Source organism: Pipistrellus kuhlii, unplaced genomic scaffold (assembly GCF_014108245.1).
Source record: "Pipistrellus kuhlii isolate mPipKuh1 unplaced genomic scaffold, mPipKuh1.p scaffold_m20_p_18, whole genome shotgun sequence".
Taxonomy (NCBI): domain Eukaryota; kingdom Metazoa; phylum Chordata; class Mammalia; order Chiroptera; family Vespertilionidae; genus Pipistrellus; species Pipistrellus kuhlii.
In genome coordinates, this window is record NW_023425493.1 from 3976394 (window position 1) to 3997486 (window position 21093).

At 51.5% G+C, this 21093-nt stretch overlaps 1 protein-coding gene and 1 long non-coding RNA gene across 2 annotated transcripts in view; one reads left to right on the forward strand and one right to left on the reverse strand.

The window, feature by feature from the left end:
• The window catches only part of CADM3 (cell adhesion molecule 3), a 31364-nt gene extending 11912 nt beyond the window's left edge, over positions 1 to 19452 (forward strand). The window contains exons 2-10 of the mRNA XM_036442720.2: positions 7176 to 7277; positions 9226 to 9366; positions 10116 to 10268; positions 10977 to 11114; positions 11437 to 11607; positions 13806 to 13896; positions 14263 to 14432; positions 17252 to 17377; positions 18359 to 19452. Coding sequence (XP_036298613.1) covers positions 7176 to 7277; positions 9226 to 9366; positions 10116 to 10268; positions 10977 to 11114; positions 11437 to 11607; positions 13806 to 13896; positions 14263 to 14432; positions 17252 to 17377; positions 18359 to 18477 — 1211 coding nt within the window. The 3' untranslated portion in view covers positions 18478 to 19452. The remainder of the gene's footprint in view (positions 1 to 7175; positions 7278 to 9225; positions 9367 to 10115; positions 10269 to 10976; positions 11115 to 11436; positions 11608 to 13805; positions 13897 to 14262; positions 14433 to 17251; positions 17378 to 18358) is intronic.
• LOC118721600 lies at positions 10760 to 20278 on the reverse strand. Its single transcript, XR_004988777.2, has 3 exons — positions 20145 to 20278; positions 16262 to 16266; positions 10760 to 10771 (listed from the first exon to the last, which is right to left on the reverse strand). It is a non-coding gene; the product is annotated as an uncharacterized LOC118721600 (long non-coding RNA).
• Positions 20279 to 21093: the final 815 nt, after the last annotated feature.

The following is a 21093-nucleotide window of genomic DNA, read 5'->3' on the forward strand; positions in this document are numbered from 1 at the left end:
GAGGGTTGCGTTAGATGCTACTTAGGATTCTAGTCAACTCTACAAGTTTATACTTCTAAGAATCACAGGAGGGAAAATACTTTGGGAAGAATTAAGTGTAACAGAAGGAGGTGAGGAATGACTGAACTGTGGTAACAGGGGTTTAAAAGGATATCAGCTCCATCCTGTCTGGCAGAATAAAAAAGATCTTAAAAATAACCACAGCTGGCCATTAGGGGTTGTAAAAAAGTGACCAGACATACAAATTGATGGCAGGGTTTTAGGAGATACACAGAATATTCATGACATAGTAAAGTTGGAATAACTGAGTTATTGTTTGTTGTTTGTTTTGTTTTGTTTCAGTGAAAAGGGGGTTAACACCTAGATGAGCTTCTTGTTTTAACCCCACCCTCAGGCCCACCACAGGCAAGCTAGCCAGCGACCTGCCAAGTTCCCTTCTGCCATCCGGCCTGGAAAAGCTTAGCCGCAGGCCAGCCCAGGCCTGGGAAACAAAGCCTCTCATTTGCAGCAACCTGCTTAGGATGGAACCAAAGGTGTCTGCCAGTGCCCAACAATAAGCCTGTTTGAGCGCCGATCAGCCCCCGGCGAACCTAAGCCTTGGATGAGCTAACCGTGCAGGTTATGTAAATCCCGGCCTCCTCGCCCATGCTCTTCCAGGCTGCAGGCTGAGCAGCAGGTGAGGGTCTTGGAGGGAAGCTTCTCTTCCCACCTGTTTTCACTTTCTCCCCAAAGCCTCCTGGGAGAGGAGAGTAAAGCTGAGCGTGGTGACTTCGGGCCCAGGAGGCTGCTGGGAGCAGAAGGAAAGTAGGTAAACAAGACTGCGGAAACACCAGACAGCAGCAGGAAGAACAATGGAGGGAGGGAACGAGGAGGGGCAGGAGCTCAGTAGTCCAGCCAGAAAGAGGGTGGCGGGACATGAGTGGGAGAGCAGGCCTGGCTCAGGGAGGCAGGCGGCCGCTGAAGCGTGTCTGAGCCCTGAGTTGTGAAGGAAATGTGACCTGGAGCATAACCGAGCTCAGCAAGGAGATCCTCAGGGATCACACAGCCCTGTCCCCGAGGAGCAGCAGAAAGAGAGGGAAATGCACAGGCAGTACCTGGAGCCACAGATAATCTCAGATGACAGCGTGACCCCCACCTCGGTGGCCCCAGCTTTTGTTCGATTGCCCTGTAATGCTGGGAATATCAGGGAGCTGGGAACTTAACCTGTTAAGGACAGACAGTTCAAAAGGAATGGAGAGCAGAGAATAAGAAATATTTCGACGCTCAGTCCCTCAAAGTCTTATACTAAGAAACTACACCATGACTTCAGAGGAGTAGTGTGATTTCTGCAGTCCGAGGGCATCTGGAGAGTTAAGGGGAGTCCTTGTTCTTGATCAGGGTATTGTGCTCTGAAGTCTCTCAAGACAAAGTGACTTCCCAAGTTTTTTTTTTTTGCCTAAATCAGGACTCAGATGGGATTGGCTTCTGGGCATAAAGAAAAGCTCCAAGGCTAGCTCTGATTCTGATTTTGCCATGGCTGTTCTCTTCAGTGTGTGGCATAAGATTTTGCTATGTGTCTGAGGTCAGAGAAGAATCAGGGCCCCAGCATGGGAGTGAGTAAACCTTTCTAAAAGTGCCTCTCGTGCCCTAGCCGGTTTGGCTCAATGGGTAGAGCATCAGTTTGATTCAGGTCACGGGCACATATCTGGGTTGCGGGCTCAATCCCCAGTAGGGAGCATCCAGGAGGCAGCCTATCAATGAGTCTTTCTCATCATTGATGTTTCTCTCTTTCTTTCTTTCTCTCTCTCTCTCCCCCCATCCCTCTCCCTTCTTCTCTGAAATCAATAAAAATATATTGAAAAAAAAATAAAAGAGTGTTCCTTAGTATTCTGGGCCACAGCTCTAAGCATATTTTCCCCTTGGAGATAGCACTCCTCCACCCACCTGTCACAGTACTCATGAGAAATAAGTAGGCTGAGATGAAGATTATTTTTAACTCAGCGGTTAGAGAAATGCTGACTCATCATCACCATCACCATCACCATCAACTCTTACTCAGGGAGCTGATTTTCTCTGGTCTGTGAAGTGGGGGTCTGGATCCAAGCACAGTCAAGGACAGCAACAGTTATGTGGGAGAGTCCTGTCCCCTTGTCCCACCATCCTAAATGTGCACCTGTGCACACTGACCCTCTGTGCACCTGTGCACACTGGCCAATGTACCTTAGATTCCCAAGACAGGGCAAGGAAGATATAAGACCCAAGCAATCAGAGATTGTACTGGCTCAGAGCCTTCCCTACTAGCATCATCTAAATTGGAGAAATAATACATTCTTATTCATTGGAGTCACTTATTTACTTATTCAACAAACATTTATTGAGCACTTACTATGGGCGAGGTGAAAACCTCATCCACAGGTGCCAGTGTATGTTTAAGGAGGCATATTAGTAAGTTTCCAATTCTACCTCTGATACTCTTAATATGAACAATCAGTCAGGGCTCTGTTGTCCTTTAAAATGGTGGGAATCCTAAAGACACTTGAACCCATGGGAAAATCAACCAAGAATTCAGAACCTCCAAGGCAACTGAGGGAAACAGGAAGATGATGTTAGCTGTTAGCATAGGTGTTAGAGTGCTATGAAAACATGGGACCATAGTTTTAACTGGACACATCGTAGCTTTGATAACTGAAGAGGCCCACCATGCAGGGCTCTTACAAAATAGCCCCCAAAGGTATAGGTGAAGATATGTTCAGAGACCCAATAAAAAATACAACCAGTGGGCACAGATTGTGCCACCATCACCACAGGCACTCATTTCCAACTTGCTTTCCTGTTGTTGTTTGTTTTTTTAAAAAATTTTATTGATTTTTTACAGAGAGGAAGAGAGAGGGATAGAAAGTTAGAAACATTGATGAGAGAGAATAATCGATCAGCTGCTTCCTGCACGCCCCCCCACTGGGGACGTGCCTGCAACCAAGGCACATGCCCCTGACCGTAATCGAACCCGGGACCCTTCAGTCCGCAGGCTGACGCTCTATCCACTGAGCCAAACCGGTTTCGGCCCGGTGGTTGTTTTTTAATCACATTGCAGGTGAGGATGTGAATACTGTTTGGGCGAGCCACCCTTGGCCAACAGTCTTCCCTCTGTAACCCTTGCCCCACAACCACAGATATTATACAAAGGCACGCTCTGTGAAAGAAGGCAGTGCCATGAAGATGTGAAGGAAGTCTGGGCTTCCTGGTCAGAGAGATCTATCTAAGTTGAAAGCCTGTCCCACCTCAACACTTTTGAGTCCATCATCTAGATGAGTTACTTAGCTTCTCTTAGTCTTAGTTAGTCTGAGTCCTAGTTAACTCATCCTTAATGTGTAGAAGACCAACTAAAGGGGTCATCCTGGAGTAATGAATATAGAACAACTAACTTGGATCTTGAGACACAGAGAGTGACCGATGAATATTGATCCCCATTACCTTGTGTACTTTCAGAACTTCACCTCTAGATAGGGGACCCTCTTGGATGGCCTATTCGTTTTTACTGTGTTTTGTTTGCTATTGCCTCTTTGCTGGCAGATGTTGAGCCTAGTTCTTTCAGTAGAAAATGCTCACTCAGCCTCTCTGTTTCATTTATTAAATACATAATTTTCAAGCACCCTCTATGTGTGACATGCTGTATTAGGTCCAGTGCTGGATACAAAAATGAATCAGATATCAACCCTACCTGCACGATCTGAATAATTTTGGAGGGAACCCAAACATGCAGTACAAAGTAGAGTGATGCATAATTTAAGGAAGGCAGATAACGGGTTGTAACTCCGGGAAATGAGAAATTATTTTCACCGGGGACAATCGGGGGAGACGTTTTGAAAGTGATGCCACAGAAAATAGGCCTCAAGAATGAATAGTGCTTAGATGTGTGGAGATGGGTGAAGGGCATTATCAACAGCTATTGTAGAAATAGGGATGTATGCAAGAAAGCAAAGCGGTTACAAAAAGGATTCAAATAGAGTCATCTGTCTGGGATATGGGTGAGTGAAGTAAAGGAAATACAGCTGAGAGGCACATTGGCATCAGCCCATACAGGATCTTAAAGGCTAGGCTATCAAATCTGGATATGATCTGTAGACAATGGAAGTCAGTGCATGGAAACTATATGATCAATATGACCACCTATTTTTCTATGAGAGGGTCCTCCCCTCACTGACAGTTTTGTGGTTTCAATCTCTTCATTCCTTCCAAAGCCCCTGCCTGAGGAGAATTCTCACGGTTTCCACTTCCAAGTCCTCGGGGCCCTTTCAGAGTTCTCTCAAGTTTTCCTTTCCAGCCTGACTCTATGGGTGGAATTGTGTTGATGTCATAAATAATTGGCACGATCTAAATTCAAAGAAGGCACTAGCCTTTCACAACCCAGGCAATAATTTCTCCTACTTATCCTGTTGATAGAATTATAATTACCCCTCTGCTCCCACGGAGTGGCCATTCATCATTATCATTACAGGTGTACAATTTTGCACGAAGAGAAAGAAAACTTAAGTATTTCTCAAAATTAGAGGAAGAACCGTTACCCCAGGTGCGCAAATAAGACATCTAGCTCTTCAGCAGTTTCTTAAAACACATACAAACCAGTTTCTGTTAGCCTACAGGGGATGATACATCAAGCATATCACAAATATTGCCATTTATTGGAGATCATTTGTTTAGTTATCAGTCCCGTCACCTGAACAATTTAGTTAAATTTGAATGACCCAATCACCATTTCATTTATACATCCTAAGCAAAAAAAAAAAAAAAAAAAAAAAAAAAAAAGCCAACAAAATGCAGGAGGAGGGAAGGAGCAGAAGTGAGAATGCAGGGGGAAAAGGAGCAGAATGCCCACTCTGCCTGATTAAGAACATGCATAGCACCGTGCCAGCTGTGACAGAATGAGTGACCAGACCAATTAAATATGCCAGGGCCCGCTATGAGCTAAATTTCAAAGATACAGACATGAATAAGGTAAGCCCCCTGCTCTCAAGCAACTCAAGGCTTAAATGAGAAGACTGAGAATTAAACAAGTAAATTGCATGACAATGGCCGAAATGCTATGAGGAAAAGGAGCTGTTGAAAGGCTTGGAGAGTACCAGCAGAGAGAGAAGGAGGGTCCTTGAGAGTTGTTATGTGTTCGCTTTGAGGTGAGTCCCTGAACCTCTTTAAACCTCGTCTCTAAAAAGCGATTATGTCTAGTTGCTTATCTTTCAAGGTTGTTTTGACATTCAGTGAATTCACGGTTGAAAAAATCCACTCTGCAAACTGCAAGCCCTACGCCGGGGTCTGAGATGGCTATTTTCTCTGTTCTTTTGAGCAGAGGCCTACTCGGGGCTTATTTTGTGCCCCTGGTTCTCATACCGTGGGCTGAGCACTGACCCTCCCCGCTGCCTCCCTTCCCTCCACCACCCCAAATTTTAGCACAACCTCTTGGCTTCCTACGGGGTGTAGAAGCAGCACACGCGCAAACACACAAGCCACTGAAAAATAAGAGGAAACACTCACCGACCTCCAGCTGCCTCTATCCTTGATGTCCACAGAAGGCAGCAGGGTGAGGGCCCGACACCCAGGGAGGGTCTCTGCTGGGTGGGAGGGCCCTGTCCTCCCTCCCCAGGCCCCCTTTCTCTCTCTGGTCCTCATCTTGGCTGCCTTTTCCACCAACATGTGCCCTGTCCCTTTCTGCCTGCTTCTCTCTACCTGTAACAGACTCTTGTTTTCTCTGCTTTCCTCCCCCTCTCATTTGCGCATTAACACGTCTGTCTGAGAACAGAGTAATTCCTAAATCTCCAAGAGCATGTCTGTGAGGAACTCAGGAGAGGGGGTGCTTCCATGAAGGCCTGCGAACCCTGAAACTATCTCTTAGAGCCCCCATCCAAACGCAGAAAATCTCTTTATCTCCCCTTTCTTCCCCTCTTTCCCTGTCTCCTTTCCCTTCCCCCCACCTTCCCTCTGATACATCAGTCCTCTGTCCCCTTTCTTCTCCAAGGACCCTAAGCCCCTCTGCCACTACTCTTTTTAGTGCCATTCTGTCCCTCCCCAGGCCTCCCCTACGCATCTCCTAGGTGCCAGCTCCCCCTTCTCCTCTCACCCTTTCCTCTCCCACCACCCTCCCCAGGTTCTCTACCGAGCAGGCTGCCCCAACTGAAGTAGTGCAGAAACTCCAGGTCTGGACAAGCAGCCAGCAGCTCAGAACTCTGCTCAGCAGCTGATGACCTCACTGAGTTCTGCGCACGTGATTGGCTACTTCTGGGCTTATGGAAGGAGACTGAAAAGATCCCCTTGTTTCTTTGTCTCTCCGCCCCTTCAGGTTGGATTGGGGAAATAGGCCCTGGGCACAGTGTAGGTACAAAATGGTTTGTGGGCTGCATTCTAGGAAGAGAGGGATTTGTTGTGCCTGAGCAGTGAGCAGAGTCGGTGATATAAGTGGGCAACTGGACTGAGGAGGAAGGAGGCAAACTTGAGAATTTGAGCACCCGACAGAGAGGTGAGACTCTGGGAAGGCTGTGGGCAGCTTCTGCCCTCACTGTGGTGTCTGTCTTTAGAGGCAGGGTCTTAACGGAAGCAAGCAGAACTTTGAATTTGGATCAGGCATTTAATTTCCGGTCTTTGTGTTCTGTTTATATGACCTTGGGCAAGTCACTTCATTCTGTTTCCACCCTGTAAAGTACAATAGTAATAATGCCGGAGGGCTGCTCTGACAGGCCATTTAAAAGGAGTAATGCAAAAGCATTTTCTAATTATTAAACCTCTCATTATTTTAGTAGATAACAGAGTGAAGCAGAGAGAATCCTGGATGAGGAAAGAGAAGTCTTTGGTTTTCTGTAATTGTCACTGTAGTGACCTCCCCCAGGTCACATTTAACCTTTACACGCTGTGAAGTGGGAGAACTGGACCAGTGACCTTTGGGAGCTCTTTTGGCACTAACGTGATCTGATTGGCTGTAAACCTTAGCGTCCTCCTTGAGCTCACCCTTGGAAGGAAGGACTTGCTTCCTTTTTCAATACTTTAGTTAATGTCACTTTTTTTGGTGAGAAACCCGCCTTTTCTTGGGCTATCTGGTGGACCTACTTTTCACAGGGGCCTAGCTCTCTCCCACCTCCACCAACGAGAGTATAGATCCCACACGACAGCAGCACATCTGTAGGGCTCATCCTTGATGGAGATTCTCTCCCCAGGCTACTGGCAGGAGCAGGATTTGGAGCTGGGAACTCTGGCTCCACTCGACGAGGCCATCAGCTCCACACTCTGGAGCACTCCTGACATGCTGGTCAGTCAAGGTGAGAATCCAGGCCTCCTCATCTCGGTGTCTCTCAGTGCCCGCGACCATCCTCATGTCACCTCCCGCTCATGTGGCCTTCACCCTGTGTTCTCCTCGACTTTCCACCGGACATTGTAGTTCTTAGTTCTACACCAACATCCCTAGCACCCACTCCTTCTTCCTGTAGACCTCTGTGTCCCCTCACTCCCCCCCCCCCTAAAAATAGAATGATTTCAGGAGGAGTGTACTGCTCAGAATAAAGAGGTCTGTAAGACATAGTCAGTGTAGACATTTTCATAAGGAACCAGGGGCAATGGAATTACTAGTCAAACATTGATATATAGCTAGCTGTAAGTGAAAGGCTTCCCAAATCTTTCACTGAGATACTTAAGGAATATACCACTCCCAAATTTACTCCGCCAGCTCCGTCTATGGGCCATTAATCTCATAGTCATAGCGTTAATTCTAATTAGATGATTACTTGAGGGGCATTCCAATGACATAAGCACTGCATCGAGTGTCAGAAGAAAGAAGTTCAAGTCCTAACTGGAATCACTGATAAGTAGAATGAGCTTAGGCCCTCACCGCACCGCCATGGTCTCATTGTCTACATGTAAAATGAGGGAATTGGATTCCATGGTCCTTACGATCCCTTTCTAATTCAGATTCTAAACACTGAAACAGTGGCCAGGCTCCGTGCTTCAGTGTATAGACAGCTATCCTGAAGTCTGAGAGCAACTTCAGCACGTGCACCTTCTGTACCGGGAGCGCTCGTTGTAGGTGGAGCTGGAGCTGTGGTGGCCAAGGAAGAAAGGAATAGCAGACAGGGGAGGGGTATGGTCGGTGCCATAGGGCGCATAGGGATGGTCTGAGTTACTGCATTAGGGAACATAGGAATGATGTTTCTTGGCTTCCTAGTCAGAGGAGAGTTATGCCGGTTAAGTGATTTTGCACCATAGAAGGAATGCTATAGATGTTTCTGAATCAGCTGGGAGGTGTTTATTTTATATCTTTGAAGGTCAATGCTATTGGGTCCCAGAGTCAGTCCTGGAGATGAGGGAATCAATCATGGGAATCAGAGGCAATGCTGCGGGGGAAACGGAGCAATGACACCTGGAGGAGGAGCAAGAGTCACGGAGTCCAAGGGGCTCACAGTTGATGCCTGACTAGAAGGCACATTTGGGATTAAAACGGCTCGTCCATATCATATCTGATTAGTCCTTGTTTGTTTGTGTAACATGACCAGGGAGAGAGGGATTCCACCACATCAGGGAAAACCAATGCTCTAACACCAGGATGTTGACGGGGTTTGTACGTTGGGAGGCGGGTAGCCCTAACACTGCAGAAATATGTTAAGGGAGCTGATGAATGAAGGGCAACCATTGTTGGAGGAATTGAAAAGTCGGTGTCAACTGTTTCCGTTTTTATAAAGCTGTTTTGTTTGTGTGGCTTGAAGTTGTATCTGCTGCTGCTTATGTAAGTGAACGCACCAGCCTAGGGCTGGCCCGGCCTTTTGTTCGCTGTCAGTGTGGGGATTATTAGTCACAACTGCTTCTCCCGTTCTTGCTTCCATAGGCAGGTGGTGGCAGGAAGGCGAATCCTAGAATGACAGCTACATAGGCGAATGCGTAGACCTTTCAAAGGTGAATGGTAGACCTCTATCAGAAACGATACATGTAGAGTGGCATGTGTAGACTTGGAGGGCTTTTATTTCTCCAAATGTGTGTGGCCATGCCAGTTTGTTAAGCAAATATTCAAAAGATAACTGTTTTCCTGTGCATTCCAAACAAGAAAATAAGGTTCCCATCACCACCACCACCTCTATTTCTTCCCCTTGTTCCTTCCTCCGTGATGCCCTAAGAGACACAGAGACCTGGACCTTGGCTGGTCTGGATTAGACGTTGGCCCAGAAATGGGTGGAGAGACTAGGGCTTGCTCCGGAAACTAACCCTCTTCTACTCCTGCAGACAGTCAGCCCTGGACATCTGATGAGACAGTGGTGGCTGGTGGCATGGTGAAGCTCAGGTGCCAAGTGAAAGACCATGAGGACTCCTCCCTGCAGTGGTCTAACCCTGCCCAGCAGACGCTGTACTTCGGGGAGAAGAGAGGTAGAGCCGTCTCTCTCTGAGGGAACCCTGGGCTAGGGAGGGGGTGGCAGCACTGAGGGGAACGGTCCCTGTAGCCCGGAGGCTGAGGCAGGGGATGGTATGGTTGTTTGAGGGAACAAGAAGCCATGGGCTCCCCAGCTGGTTTCAGAGAAACTTGGCTATTACAGCTCTGACTTGAGCCTTCCGTGGTCTCATGGGGTCTTGGGTGGACTTGACCCCAAAGGAGCAGGAAGAGACGGCCTAATCTAAGTGTTGACCTGTGAGTCTCACAAGGAGGCCCTTGAGATCCAACATGCTCTTTTTTTTTTTTTTTTAAGCTGTTTTTTTATTTAAAAAATATTTTATTGATTTTTTACAGAGAGGAAGAGAGAGGGATAGAGAGTTAGAAACATCAATGAGAGAGAATCATCGATCAGCTGCCTCTTGCACACCCCCTACTGGGGATGTGCCCGTAACCAAGGTACATGCCCTTGACCGGAATCGAACCTGGGACCCTTCAGTCTGCAGGCTGATGCTCTATCCACTGAGCCAAACTGGTTTCGGCACCAACATACTCTTCTGAGTAGATCTGAGGCTGCTGTGACAGTGGTCCAGGAAAACAGCCTAAAGACTGTTGAAACTCAGGAGCAGGATTTTGCCCCCCCCCCCCCAAATCACACTATACCCCTTCTCCCCAAAAAGCTGGTGGGAGATAAACATGAAAGGTGCCAGTAAAAGCCTTGCTTCCCACTCCCCCGATTCCCCGCCAGCCCTGCGAGATAATCGGATTCAGCTGGTGAAGTCCACGCCCCATGAGCTCAGCATTAGCATCAGCAACGTGGCCCTGGCGGACGAGGGCGAGTACACCTGCTCCATCTTCACTATGCCTGTGAGAACTGCCAAGTCCCTCATCACTGTGCTGGGTGAGGTTCCCCGACCCCAGAGTCACTGCCGCATACTCTAGTGCAAACAGACCTCTAGGTGCGTCCCCAAAGGAGTCTACAGCCAGGCAGGACTCCGAGCCCTTTGGAAAAGTTCAGCCCAGGTTCCCTTCGCAACGGAGAAAAATAGAAAGAGCACTGACTTCTAATAATTTCTCCTCTACTTACCGTTTGCTCTGGGACAGACCTCTTACTCTCTCTGAGCCTGAACTTCCTAACCGGTAGCAGCAGGATGATGATGTCTGTTCCACCTAGCTCCCAAGATTATGTGAGGGAAACATGGGAGGTGCGTGCAGCCTGTGATTATAGTGTCCAGGTTGAATATCACAGTTGCTTACCTGCTTTCCTCCTATATTTTACCCTATATTTCAATTCCCTTATTTGCTTCCTTGAGCTTCATACTTATTCTGTGGCCACCCCATTGGCCTCTGGGTTACCAGGTCACATATCTCCATACTATTATACCATGCCTCCTCTCCCCTCCCCTTCACCTCCCTGCCCAGATATTTCTTCCAGGTTCTTAGGTAGGAGATCAAAGAGTAAGATACCTAGTTTTCTACCCATCATAAAGCACATTAGGACTGAGATATCCTCTCCCCGCACCCCCCCAAGAGACCATCTTAGCAGGGAGAGCCCAGGGTAACCTCCTGGCCTCTCCTTCACATCCTGCCCATCCCCTGTGCCTGGTAGGAATCCCACAGAAGCCCATCATCACTGGTTACAAGTCACCGTTACGGGAAAAGGATACGACCACCCTACACTGTCAGTCTTCTGGGAGCAAACCCGCAGCCCAGCTCACCTGGCGGAAGGGGGATCAAGAGCTTAATGGTAAGCCCCTCCTGCCTCGGAGTTACAGGAAGAGGTGTGCTGGGAGGCAGAGAGAATGAGAGAGGGAGTGGTGCGTGTCTGCATGTCTGTGTGCACACAAAGCATGATGGAAAAGGAAAAAGTGGGAGTGACAAATATTCTGTGTACACTCATGGGTGTATGTGTGTACATATCTGTTTCACAACTTTCTAAGTTTGTCAAAGTTGAAACTCACCATCTGTATGTCTACAGTGGGGCCCACACACTATCTGTGTGTTAGGGCTCACTCTGTTTCTGTGTGTGTGTGTGTGTGTGTGTGTGTGTGTGTGTGTGTCTACTCCAGGAGAACCAACCCGAATACAGGAGGACTCCAATGGCAAAACCTTCACCGTGAGCAGCTCAGTGACGTTCACGGTAACTCGGGAGGATGATGGGACCGACATCACATGCTCTGTGAACCACGAATCTCTAGATGGAGCTGACAGATCCACCTCTCAGCGCATTGAAGTTTTATGTATGTCATGGGCTTGTGGGTGAAGATGAGTCCGGTATGAGGTGGGGTGTGGGGAAAAGGAAAGTGGTGATGGCTGTACGTGAAAAAATAGGCACAGATACCTGGGTAGGTAAAAACAAAATGAGACTAAATGTGGTGGCATAGGCCAAGGGTTAGCAAAAGGCCCAATAGCAAACATTTTAGGCTTTGCGGGTCATATGATCTCTCTCTCTCAACTACTTACCTTTGCTGTTTTTGCAGGAAAGTAGCAAAGATAATATGTAAACAAACAAACAAAGTGTGTGTTCCAACAACATTTTATTTACAAAACCATGTAGCAGGCAGGATTGGACCCAATGGATAAGCTTGCCAAGCCCTGGTGTAGGCCTGTCCCATGCAACCAGCTTGTAAGCTGTTGTGGCAACTCTAGCAAACCAGTAGTCAGAAGATGTGCGCTCTAGTCTGCCCTCCGTTACTTCTGAACCATGTGATGCTAAGAAAATTGCTTCACCTCCCTGAGTTTGATACTTTACTTGCCAAATGAGAAGATGAACATGGGGATTACTGAGGCTTCTTCTTGATCTAGCTTTTGATGGTTTCAAGAAAATGCAGGCCGTAGGAAGCACAATTGCTCCGGCATCATTATTCCTAGATCTTTTCCTAAGTACTCCTCTATTTACCACAGCTCTTTGATTTTTCCTGGGATTCTGACCGAACATGTCCACGATTATCATCACTACTCTTAACCTTTCCCAGGATCCTCCTTCCTCCAAGGAATCTGCCTTGAGAATGGACAGTGAACTCTCCTCCTCTCCTGAGGAAATTTGGACATTTTCAAATACAGCTTTTCTGAGTGGTGGAACCAAGGGGGACGGAAAATAAAGCCCAAAGCTGGAAGATGAAGAGTTGTAAAATAATGTATTCTTTTTCTTCTAATTCATCTAAAGGCTGGGTGTTTCCCCAAAATAATTAAAACCCTGAATCTCTTTCTTTTGGGAGATACCGGCCTGACTTGAGGGCCATTTAAGTCATTGCTAAACTTGTTGCTGAAACTTGAACATGAGGTAGGTCTGGGGTGGCATTACTTCCCATTCAGCAGACTCTCAATTTGGAAGCTGACGACCTGGATTCTGGCCTCTACTTCTGTGCTATTTCCACCAAAGCATGGCATCGCTTAGTGCTTTCTGCTTACTTCCCTGGACTTTCTTGAGGATAAATGAAACAATATCGAAAGAAGAGTTTGGTAAACTTGAGTTGTAGGTTGCTATGATTTGTTTCTCTGACTGTTAGTTCTGAGGGCGAGGCCCCTGGCGTTGGGTTTCTTCCTCTGAGTCTGGGCCCAGGCCAGGGCGAAGGAAGCGCTCCGCTGTCGGGGTCCCAGAGACTTCTGTCAGGAACCGGCCATCTGGCGATTCCTCTCCAGGGAGCTTTCTGGCCCACCTGTGATCAGTGGTCAGTGGACAAATGCTACACTCCAGGCGCTACGCTGGAGGTTCCTGTGGGGCCTGCTTCTCTTTGTCCCGATTGATTTGACTGAAAACCACTAATTAGCTGGTTAAGCTTGGTTCTGTCTTAGGGGAAGCTCGGCCTCTTTACCCATTCTTCCGAGCCAGCATCTGGTTGTGCTGTTCTCCGCAGCTGCCTGGACCTCGCCTCCTCAGCAGCCCTTGGGTGTCAGTGGCAGATGCCATATCCCTTTGCAGAGCCCGTCTCTATGGTGTCAGTGCCTTTTTGCAGCCAAACTGTCTCTTGCTGTTTCAATGCTCTCACTTCATTTTTGGACTGACCATTAAAAATTCTGTTTTATTGTCTTCAACTGGTCTAAGTCCCCCTCCAGAACAGAGAGGACTGAGAAGTTGTGAGCTCAACAGGCAAGTTCAAGTGTATTTATTCTGTCACAACTGTGCATGAAGTTCTGTTTATGCGCTGGGCAGCGTGCAAGGCTCAGATGAACCGGTGGCACGCCTTCTCAGCTCTCTGCTAGACATGTCTTAGGTCCTCACCAAGGACAGACCCTCCAGAGCCCTACCTCTACCAGGTGGCAGCACCAGTCCCCCCCACGTTCAATGGCAATAGTGCTCTCTGCTCACAAGACCAGGGGGAGCCAAGTCTTGATTCACAGCCGCGTGGCCTCCCGAGGCATCCGGTGTGGAAGCTGTGGTGTGTGACAGGATGCTTTGGAAATCAAGGCGATCTGAACACCATGTCCTTCTCCACAGACACACCAACTGCGAAGATCAGGCCGGACCCTCCGCATCCCCGAGAGGGCCAGAAGCTGCTGCTGCACTGCGAGGGGCGAGGAAACCCCGTGTAAGAGGAGTCGTTTCCCGGCCGCCAACACAACTCCACCCTCTCAGATCCAGACCTTCACATAACGTCTTCCTATCTTCCTGTCGCCTCTGTACTGTCTGAGCCTCTCGTTTTCCCTGACGCCAACAGCCATGCTCTGCTTCTACTGCCAAGCAGCGGAAGGGGGGAGGGGCTCTCCACCCCACGGGGTCCCTGCGGTTCCCATAAGGAACCCCAAACGGTCCCCCTCCCCCTGCCTCTGAGCAGCTCTGTGTCTCTGGCCCCTAGACCCTCTCGAGCTTTCATCGAACAGCCCCCGACTTCCCTGCTCCGTTATTTCTGTTTCCCTTTAGCTCCCTGACCTATTCTCTCCTGACCTCTCCGCAGCCCCCAGAAGTACATGTGGGAGAAGGAGGGCAGCGGGCCGCCCCTGAAGATCACCCAGGAGAGCGCCCTGATCTTCCCTTTCCTCAACAAGAGCGACAGCGGCACGTACGGCTGCACGGCCATCAGCAACCTGGGCAGCTACAAGGCCTACTACACTCTCAACGTGAACGGTGAGCCGCCTCCATTCCCCCCGCACCCTCTCTCCCCTTCTCTGTCCACCCTCTCCCCTCTCAGACCACTCTCTCCCCTTCTCTGTCCACCCTGAGAGCACCCCAGATGGTGCTTTGGGGTGGACTAAAGGGACAACAGCCCCCCACTGAGGGCCTGAAGACTCAGCTGCAGATCCCCCCTGAAATGAGCACTAAGGAAAGTTCAACAGGGTGTAGGGCTGGCCGAGGCCTTGTTTAGCCACAAGGACTCAGTGGCACCGTCTCCAGCCCCACACACTCTGGCGGCAGGAATGGTCATCCTGTGTTTACCCCCGAACCTCTCGCGTATGGCTGTCGATGTCTGTCCTTTGCAACAGGCCATTTGCAGACTTGCTTCGGGGATGGGGACAGAATGCAGACTCCTGCAGACCTGGGTCAAGGCCGCATGTGGAGATAAGTTTGTACTCTGTTGAGAAATAGTTGGAATCTTTCCCCAGATGCCATATCTTCTAGAGGAACTGGGCGATGCCTCTTCTCTGACGTTCTTACCAAAAGGTGCAACCGTAAAACCCAGGTCAGGGGAAGAGACAAGCTGACGCAGAATTCCCTTATGGAAAGTGGGCAGGTGATTGGAAAAAAAAAGTACATGTTTTTATTGATTTCAGAGAGGAAGGGAGAGGGAGGGATAGGAACATCAATGATGAAAGAGAACCATTGATTGGCTGCCTCCTGCATGCCCCCTACCGGGGACGCAGCCTGTAACCTGGGCCAGTGCCCTGACTGGGAATCGAACCCTGACCTCCTGGTTCATAGGTGGATGCTCAACCACTGAGCCATGCTGGCTGGGCTAGGCAGGAGAATTTTTTGCAGAACCCAATAGCAGTGGAGTGGGGTCGTGCCAGAAAGTCTTACAAGCCTTTCCCGAGAAGAGGGAAATGCATTGTCAGGGGAACATCGAGGCTCCCTTGAGTGAAACATCCATTAAAGCCGACCTAATCAAGCCTGAGGAGACAAAGTAGGAAAGAAAAAATATATAATAAGGAGTTAATGAGGCGTCAAGACAAGCTGAGTCAGTGGAAAAACAGCAGTTCTCCCACGGACAGGCTCCCAGGGACAAGGGCCCCGAGTGTCTGGCTGGGGCGGATCTGACCCCGGCCAGATCTCAGCATGGGGGGACAGTCTCAGCACAACAAATAGAGCCAGAAGCCTGGAGCAAGGACGGGCCCTGAGGTTCGGTGTCCACCCCCATATCTCCCCGCAGTCAGGCTGGATGATGATTGGCAGCCAGAGCAAGATCTTGTGCCCGTGGTTGGCCTCTTGCTGGTCCTCTGTGCCCTGTGCTGGAAAGTGGGTCTTGTTCAAACTGCTCCCAGTGCTGACCCCTGATGGCAGAATGAGTTACTGCACCTTCTTGCAGGAATAGCCTAAGCAGTGCTGACTCCACCTGCCTGGAATGAAATTAAATGTCGTGGAGGACCCAGGAGGTCATGTTGCTATGGGAACCCGTTTGTCTAAGGAATTTCCGTTTCCCTAATCGCTAGAAAAATTACCCAGGGTTTGTGTTTATTGTGGACTGGGTCTCACGGACTCCCCAGGAGAAGGGCTGCTTCCTGTCACTTGCACCATCACACGCCCCCATCAGATCATGGAGCCCTGGGGTCACCCTTTCCTTCCCTCCTGAGTGGAACATGAAAAACCAGAGCATCAACATTTTCTTTTTAAATAAGGCACAAGCAGGCACGGCTCTTAAAGCCGGCCTGATCAAGCCTGAGGAGACAAGGTGGCAGAGACAAAATATAGACTAAGGAGTCAATGAGGCATCCAGATGCAAGCTGAGACTGTGGAAAAACAGCAGCTCTCCCATGGGTGGGAGTCACATGGATGCTGAGGGTAATGTTGGACTCATCAGCCTGGGCCCTGTGTTCCCGGGCATTTGGGACTCTGCCCTGGCTGGGGCTGTCCTGGGCGTGCCTGGCCCCTCTGCATGGTGGGCATCGATCCTCCATGGATGCTGCTTTGGAGGACAGGTCTGCTCTCTGACGGCAGAGACATCGGCCATCCTTGGAGGCATCAGGGCGGAAATCTTCAACTTCCCCAGACCTCTGCATGGTGGGAAGGAACGCAGTCGCAGACTCTCCTGCTGAGACTTGCTGGAGGGTTGGGTTTGGCTGGAACTCAAACTCCTCCGTCGGGGTGGGGGGTGAGGGGGGAAGCTCTGGTCTTCAGGACAGGGGTGGCCGTCTGTCACTTTTGTAAGGCGCATCTTACAAAGTGCCCAGTTCTGGGGTCTGTCAGTCTTTTTCTGCTCCTTTTCTAATGATCTCAGGGCAAAGGGTGAACAGGCTGAGAAGCCCCTGTGGAGAATCCATCTCAGAATATCACACGGACAGAAGAGTATGAGGGATGGAGGATAGGGAAGGAATACTCTGAAAGCCCAGAGATTAGAAGAAAGAAATAGAGAAAGAGAAGCAGCCAGGGAGAGAGAGAGAGAGAGAGAGAGAGAGAGAGAGAGAGAGAGAGAGAGAGAGAGAATCTAAACATTCAAGTGATGAACTTGGACTTTGTGAAGGTCAAACTTCAGGGTCATGAATTCAACTTCAAGGTTAATTGGAGGAGATGTCTCTATTTATTCATGAGCACATTAATGCCTGTAGACATGGCTATGTCCCACACACTGTGTGAGAAACATAATGAGGCCCATCCCCTTGCTGAGCGACCCCACTCCGTGGTCCCGGCCTCAGCCTGTGTTCTCTGCCATGGGAGACTGCGTGTGGCCAGGTCGGAGATGCTGGGATACGGGGTTTCTCATGCTGACTGTGTGCATTGCCCCTACTCTCCAGACCCCAGTCCGGTGCCCTCCTCCACCAGCACCTACCACGCCATCATTGGTGGGATCGTGGCGTTCATTGTCTTTCTGCTGCTCATCCTGTTCATCTTCCTGGGCCACTACTTGATTCGGCACAAAGGTCAGATATGGGGGAGCAGGAGGAGGGGTGGGCACGGGGAGGGAGGCGGGAGCTGGCTGCAGGGAGGGCCTTCGGGGACCAGGCGGCCCCTCCGAGGTCTGAGGAGGACGAACGCAGGCACCTTGGCAGAACTGGGGCCCCCTGGCCCCTCGGCGGAGCTGCACTGCCTTTTCATCACCCACAGAACCGAACTTCCCACTCAGCCAGCTGCTGCGCCCACGCGCTCCGCCACCACAGCTCTCTGCCTTCAGCAGGGACAGCGAATCTGCATCTTCGAACCATGTCTTTCCTTCCCTGTCTTTCTGCTGTCTGGCCTCCTGTTTCTTGACCTTTGACCTCCTTCCCCCCCCCACCCGTCTCCACAACATCCTCTTCTTGTTTCCTCTCTCCTATCTGCAAAAGGAAACATCTCACTACCTCTCTTCACATGCCTTCCTCTCAGATGTTCCCCTTGTAACTTCTAGCGGCAGCCAGACTACCCAGTCTAGCCAGCTCTCTACTGCATTGCACAGGGAGCCGACATGCCAATTCCCCTAGCACCACCATACAAACAGAGATACACACAAGCACACACATTATGCATGCATGTAAATATGTATGCACACATGCAAATACTAGCATATGCACACAATCTACATATAGATACACAGACACATACATGTGCACGCATACACACACATAGACACACACAGGCACACATAGATGCACATGCACATCTACACACACACACACACACACACATGTTTTTGCCAGTATTGTTGAGGTCCTCTATGTAAAGGCAGCACTCACTAATTCACAGGGGTGGGGTGGGTGAGGGATGTTGGCAGCACGTGCACGCTAGGTCTGTTGGGATGGAATAAAGCTCTGACCAGGAGAAGCGGGCCAGGCCTGGGGTGGCCGGTGGGTCGGTGGGTGGGTGGGCAAGGGGGCTCGGAGGTTTGGAAGCCGCTCCTGGAAAGAGGAGCCTCTGTGCCTCCCCAGGAACGTACCTGACACACGAAGCGAAAGGCTCCGACGACGCGCCAGACGCGGACACAGCCATCATCAACGCGGAAGGCGGGCAGTCGGGCGGGGATGACAAGAAGGAGTATTTCATCTAGCGCCGCTCGCCCTGCGCCCGCCGGGGCCCCACGGGGACTTCTGGGGCCACGACCAACTCGGACTTGTACAGAGCCACCCGGGGCGCCCTCCCGCTTGCTCCCCAGCCCCCACCCCTGTACAGAATGTCTGCTTTGGGTGCGGTTTTGTACTCGGTTTGGAATGGGGAGGGAGGGGTGGGGAGGGAGGGCTGTCCTCAGCCCTTTCCTTGGCTTCTCTGCATTTGGGTTATTATTATTTTTGTAACAACCCCAAATCAAACCTGTCTCCGGGCTGGAGGGGCAGGGGCCCTGGGGCAAGAGGAGCAAAGCCCCTGAGCTTTAGGAGGAGGAGGAGGAGGAGGGCGGGGAAGAGGTAAGGACAGGATGGGGCAGGCTGGTTTATGGGGGGCAGGGGGCTGGCACCAGCCCTCGGTCCTCTGCACAGAGCAGCTGCCTGGACTTCCCTGGGCCGGGAGGTTGTGAGCAGAGCGGGAGGTGGACGGAGACAGTGCTCCCTGCTCTCCGGTCCCTGAGGAGGGCGGCCTGCAGGTGGCAGGCAGAGGCCCAGGGCGTCCACACGGGGAGGACGTGGTCCCCGTCCGGGAGGATGGGTTTGGAGAGACAGGATGTGAGATGGCCCACCTCCCCTTGCCCCCCGGATGTAGGAAGCAGGCCCTTTGCACAGGAGCCGCCCGTGGAGTCGCAGGGCCAGGCGGCCCCTCGTGGCTCCAGCAGCCGTGGGAAGGCCCCTGCCTGCTCCCCTTGCCCAAGGGCCCTCACTGCCCCAGCCCTGGGCTATTGCTGGGCAACCACTCCTCCTATGGCATTGTTTACCATCCCCTCCTCCCGCCCTGCCCTGCCCCTCCCAGGCCTACACTGCCCCTCAGCCCGTCCCCCCTCCCAGCAGCCAGGCAGATATAACCACACAAGCACTAAGAGGAGCTTCGCTGCACTGAGCTGTTTCCTGCCCAAACAAAGAAGATAATGTGAACTTTGTGAGTGTGTGGATGTGTGTGTTGTGTGCACATCTGTGTGTGAGAGAGGCAGCGAGCGGGCCCCGGCAGGTGGCGGCCCTGGGACCCGGGAAGGAGGGCCTTCGAGGAGAGGACTCCCAGCCAGCGGGGTGTCTCCCGGGCGAGGCTGTTTCATCCTGGCACCTCCATGCCACCCCCAGTGCGCACCTGTCACGGAGACAGCAGTCCGGGGACGTGTTCGTGCTCAGCTGTCCATCGGTCTCGCCCTACAACACGGAGCGTGGACCTCGGCCCCGTCTCCCTTCTCGGAGCTGTGGAGTCAGGCCCACACCTTGCTGTGTGCCCTCGGCCTGTCCCTGGCCCCAACCCTAATACCACCCCTGGCACCTCCGTGCCCGCTGAGCTGAGGGCTGGAGAGAGAGAAACGTCCCTTCTTCCCACCTCCACCCCTCCTTTCGATTGTCTGTCTTCCTCTGAGGCCTGAGCTGGTTGCCATAGAGATGAGTTGCTCAGGCTCCCGGTCCAGCCAGCCGCCCGGCCTCAGATCCTGGATGCCCCCTGGCGCCGCTGTCACCCTCACCCGGCATGTCCTCCCCGCTGACACCCAGGGGTGTGCTCAGGGGGGGCGGCTGCACCCGCAGGCCTGCCCCCACCCCTCCCCAGTTCAGGTCACAGTGAGCGGCTTTCCCAGCAGTGGGTGAGGGCCCTGGGCACCGGGCAGCCCCTCCAAGCCCAGGCTCCTGTCTCCTAGCACCGCTTCGGGGAAGTTGACTTTGCCTCTCTGAGCTCAATCACTCTGTCCATATTACACAGAAGCCATATTTGTACCGGGAGTGCGGGGAGAGGGACCATTGTGTTTGTGCGTCTGTCGGGGCGGGGGCGGGGCCGGGGGCCGGGAGGGGACCGTGTATCTTTATAACCTTTCTAACTCTCCTATGCTAATCTCCGAGGGCCACCCTCAATATATCGATCACCGTGTCGCTCGCTGGCTCGGCTGCCTGCTTCTTGCCGCTTTTGCTCCCGTGGGGATGCGTGGCTAAGGGCTGCTGGCCGGTACCCCATTTCCAGAGGGGAGGGAGGGGGCATGGGCCTGGCCGGGCCCCTCTCCCCAGGAAACTCTGTATGGGAACAATACAGCTCTCCTAGGGAGAGAAGCGCGCTCACTCCCTCCGGCTGAGGCCTTGCTTTCCGAGTGTCTGGGGCAGGGCTCCCCCTGCCTTCCACCAGACAGGAGGGGGGGAGGTGCAGGTGACGGTGAAGATGCCATGACATCATTCCAGAACAGCTTCAACAGGTCCCCCAACCCGTTTCTCCCCCTCCCCCCTCCCCAGGGGAATCCTGAGCTAGTGTTGGTGGGGGAAGAGGGGAAGGAAGGGAGAGGAGGGGACGTCTCTGTATGGTCTCTCGCCCCCGGGCTTCCCTGCTCCACCGCGGCGCCCCGTGGGGACCGGAAGGAGGCCGCTGGCAGGACTGGAGTTAGAACACCACCTGCCTCCATGGACGTCCGACCCAGTGTCGCTAAGCAGCCCCTCTGCGTCCCCAGTCAGACTGCGCCATTGCTCATCGCTTCCAATGTCCAGACTGCGGCTCCCGCACGGAAGAAGTAGAACGTGGGGGTGAAGGGGGGTGGAAAGAATCAGCAGAGACCTGGGAAAACATGGGG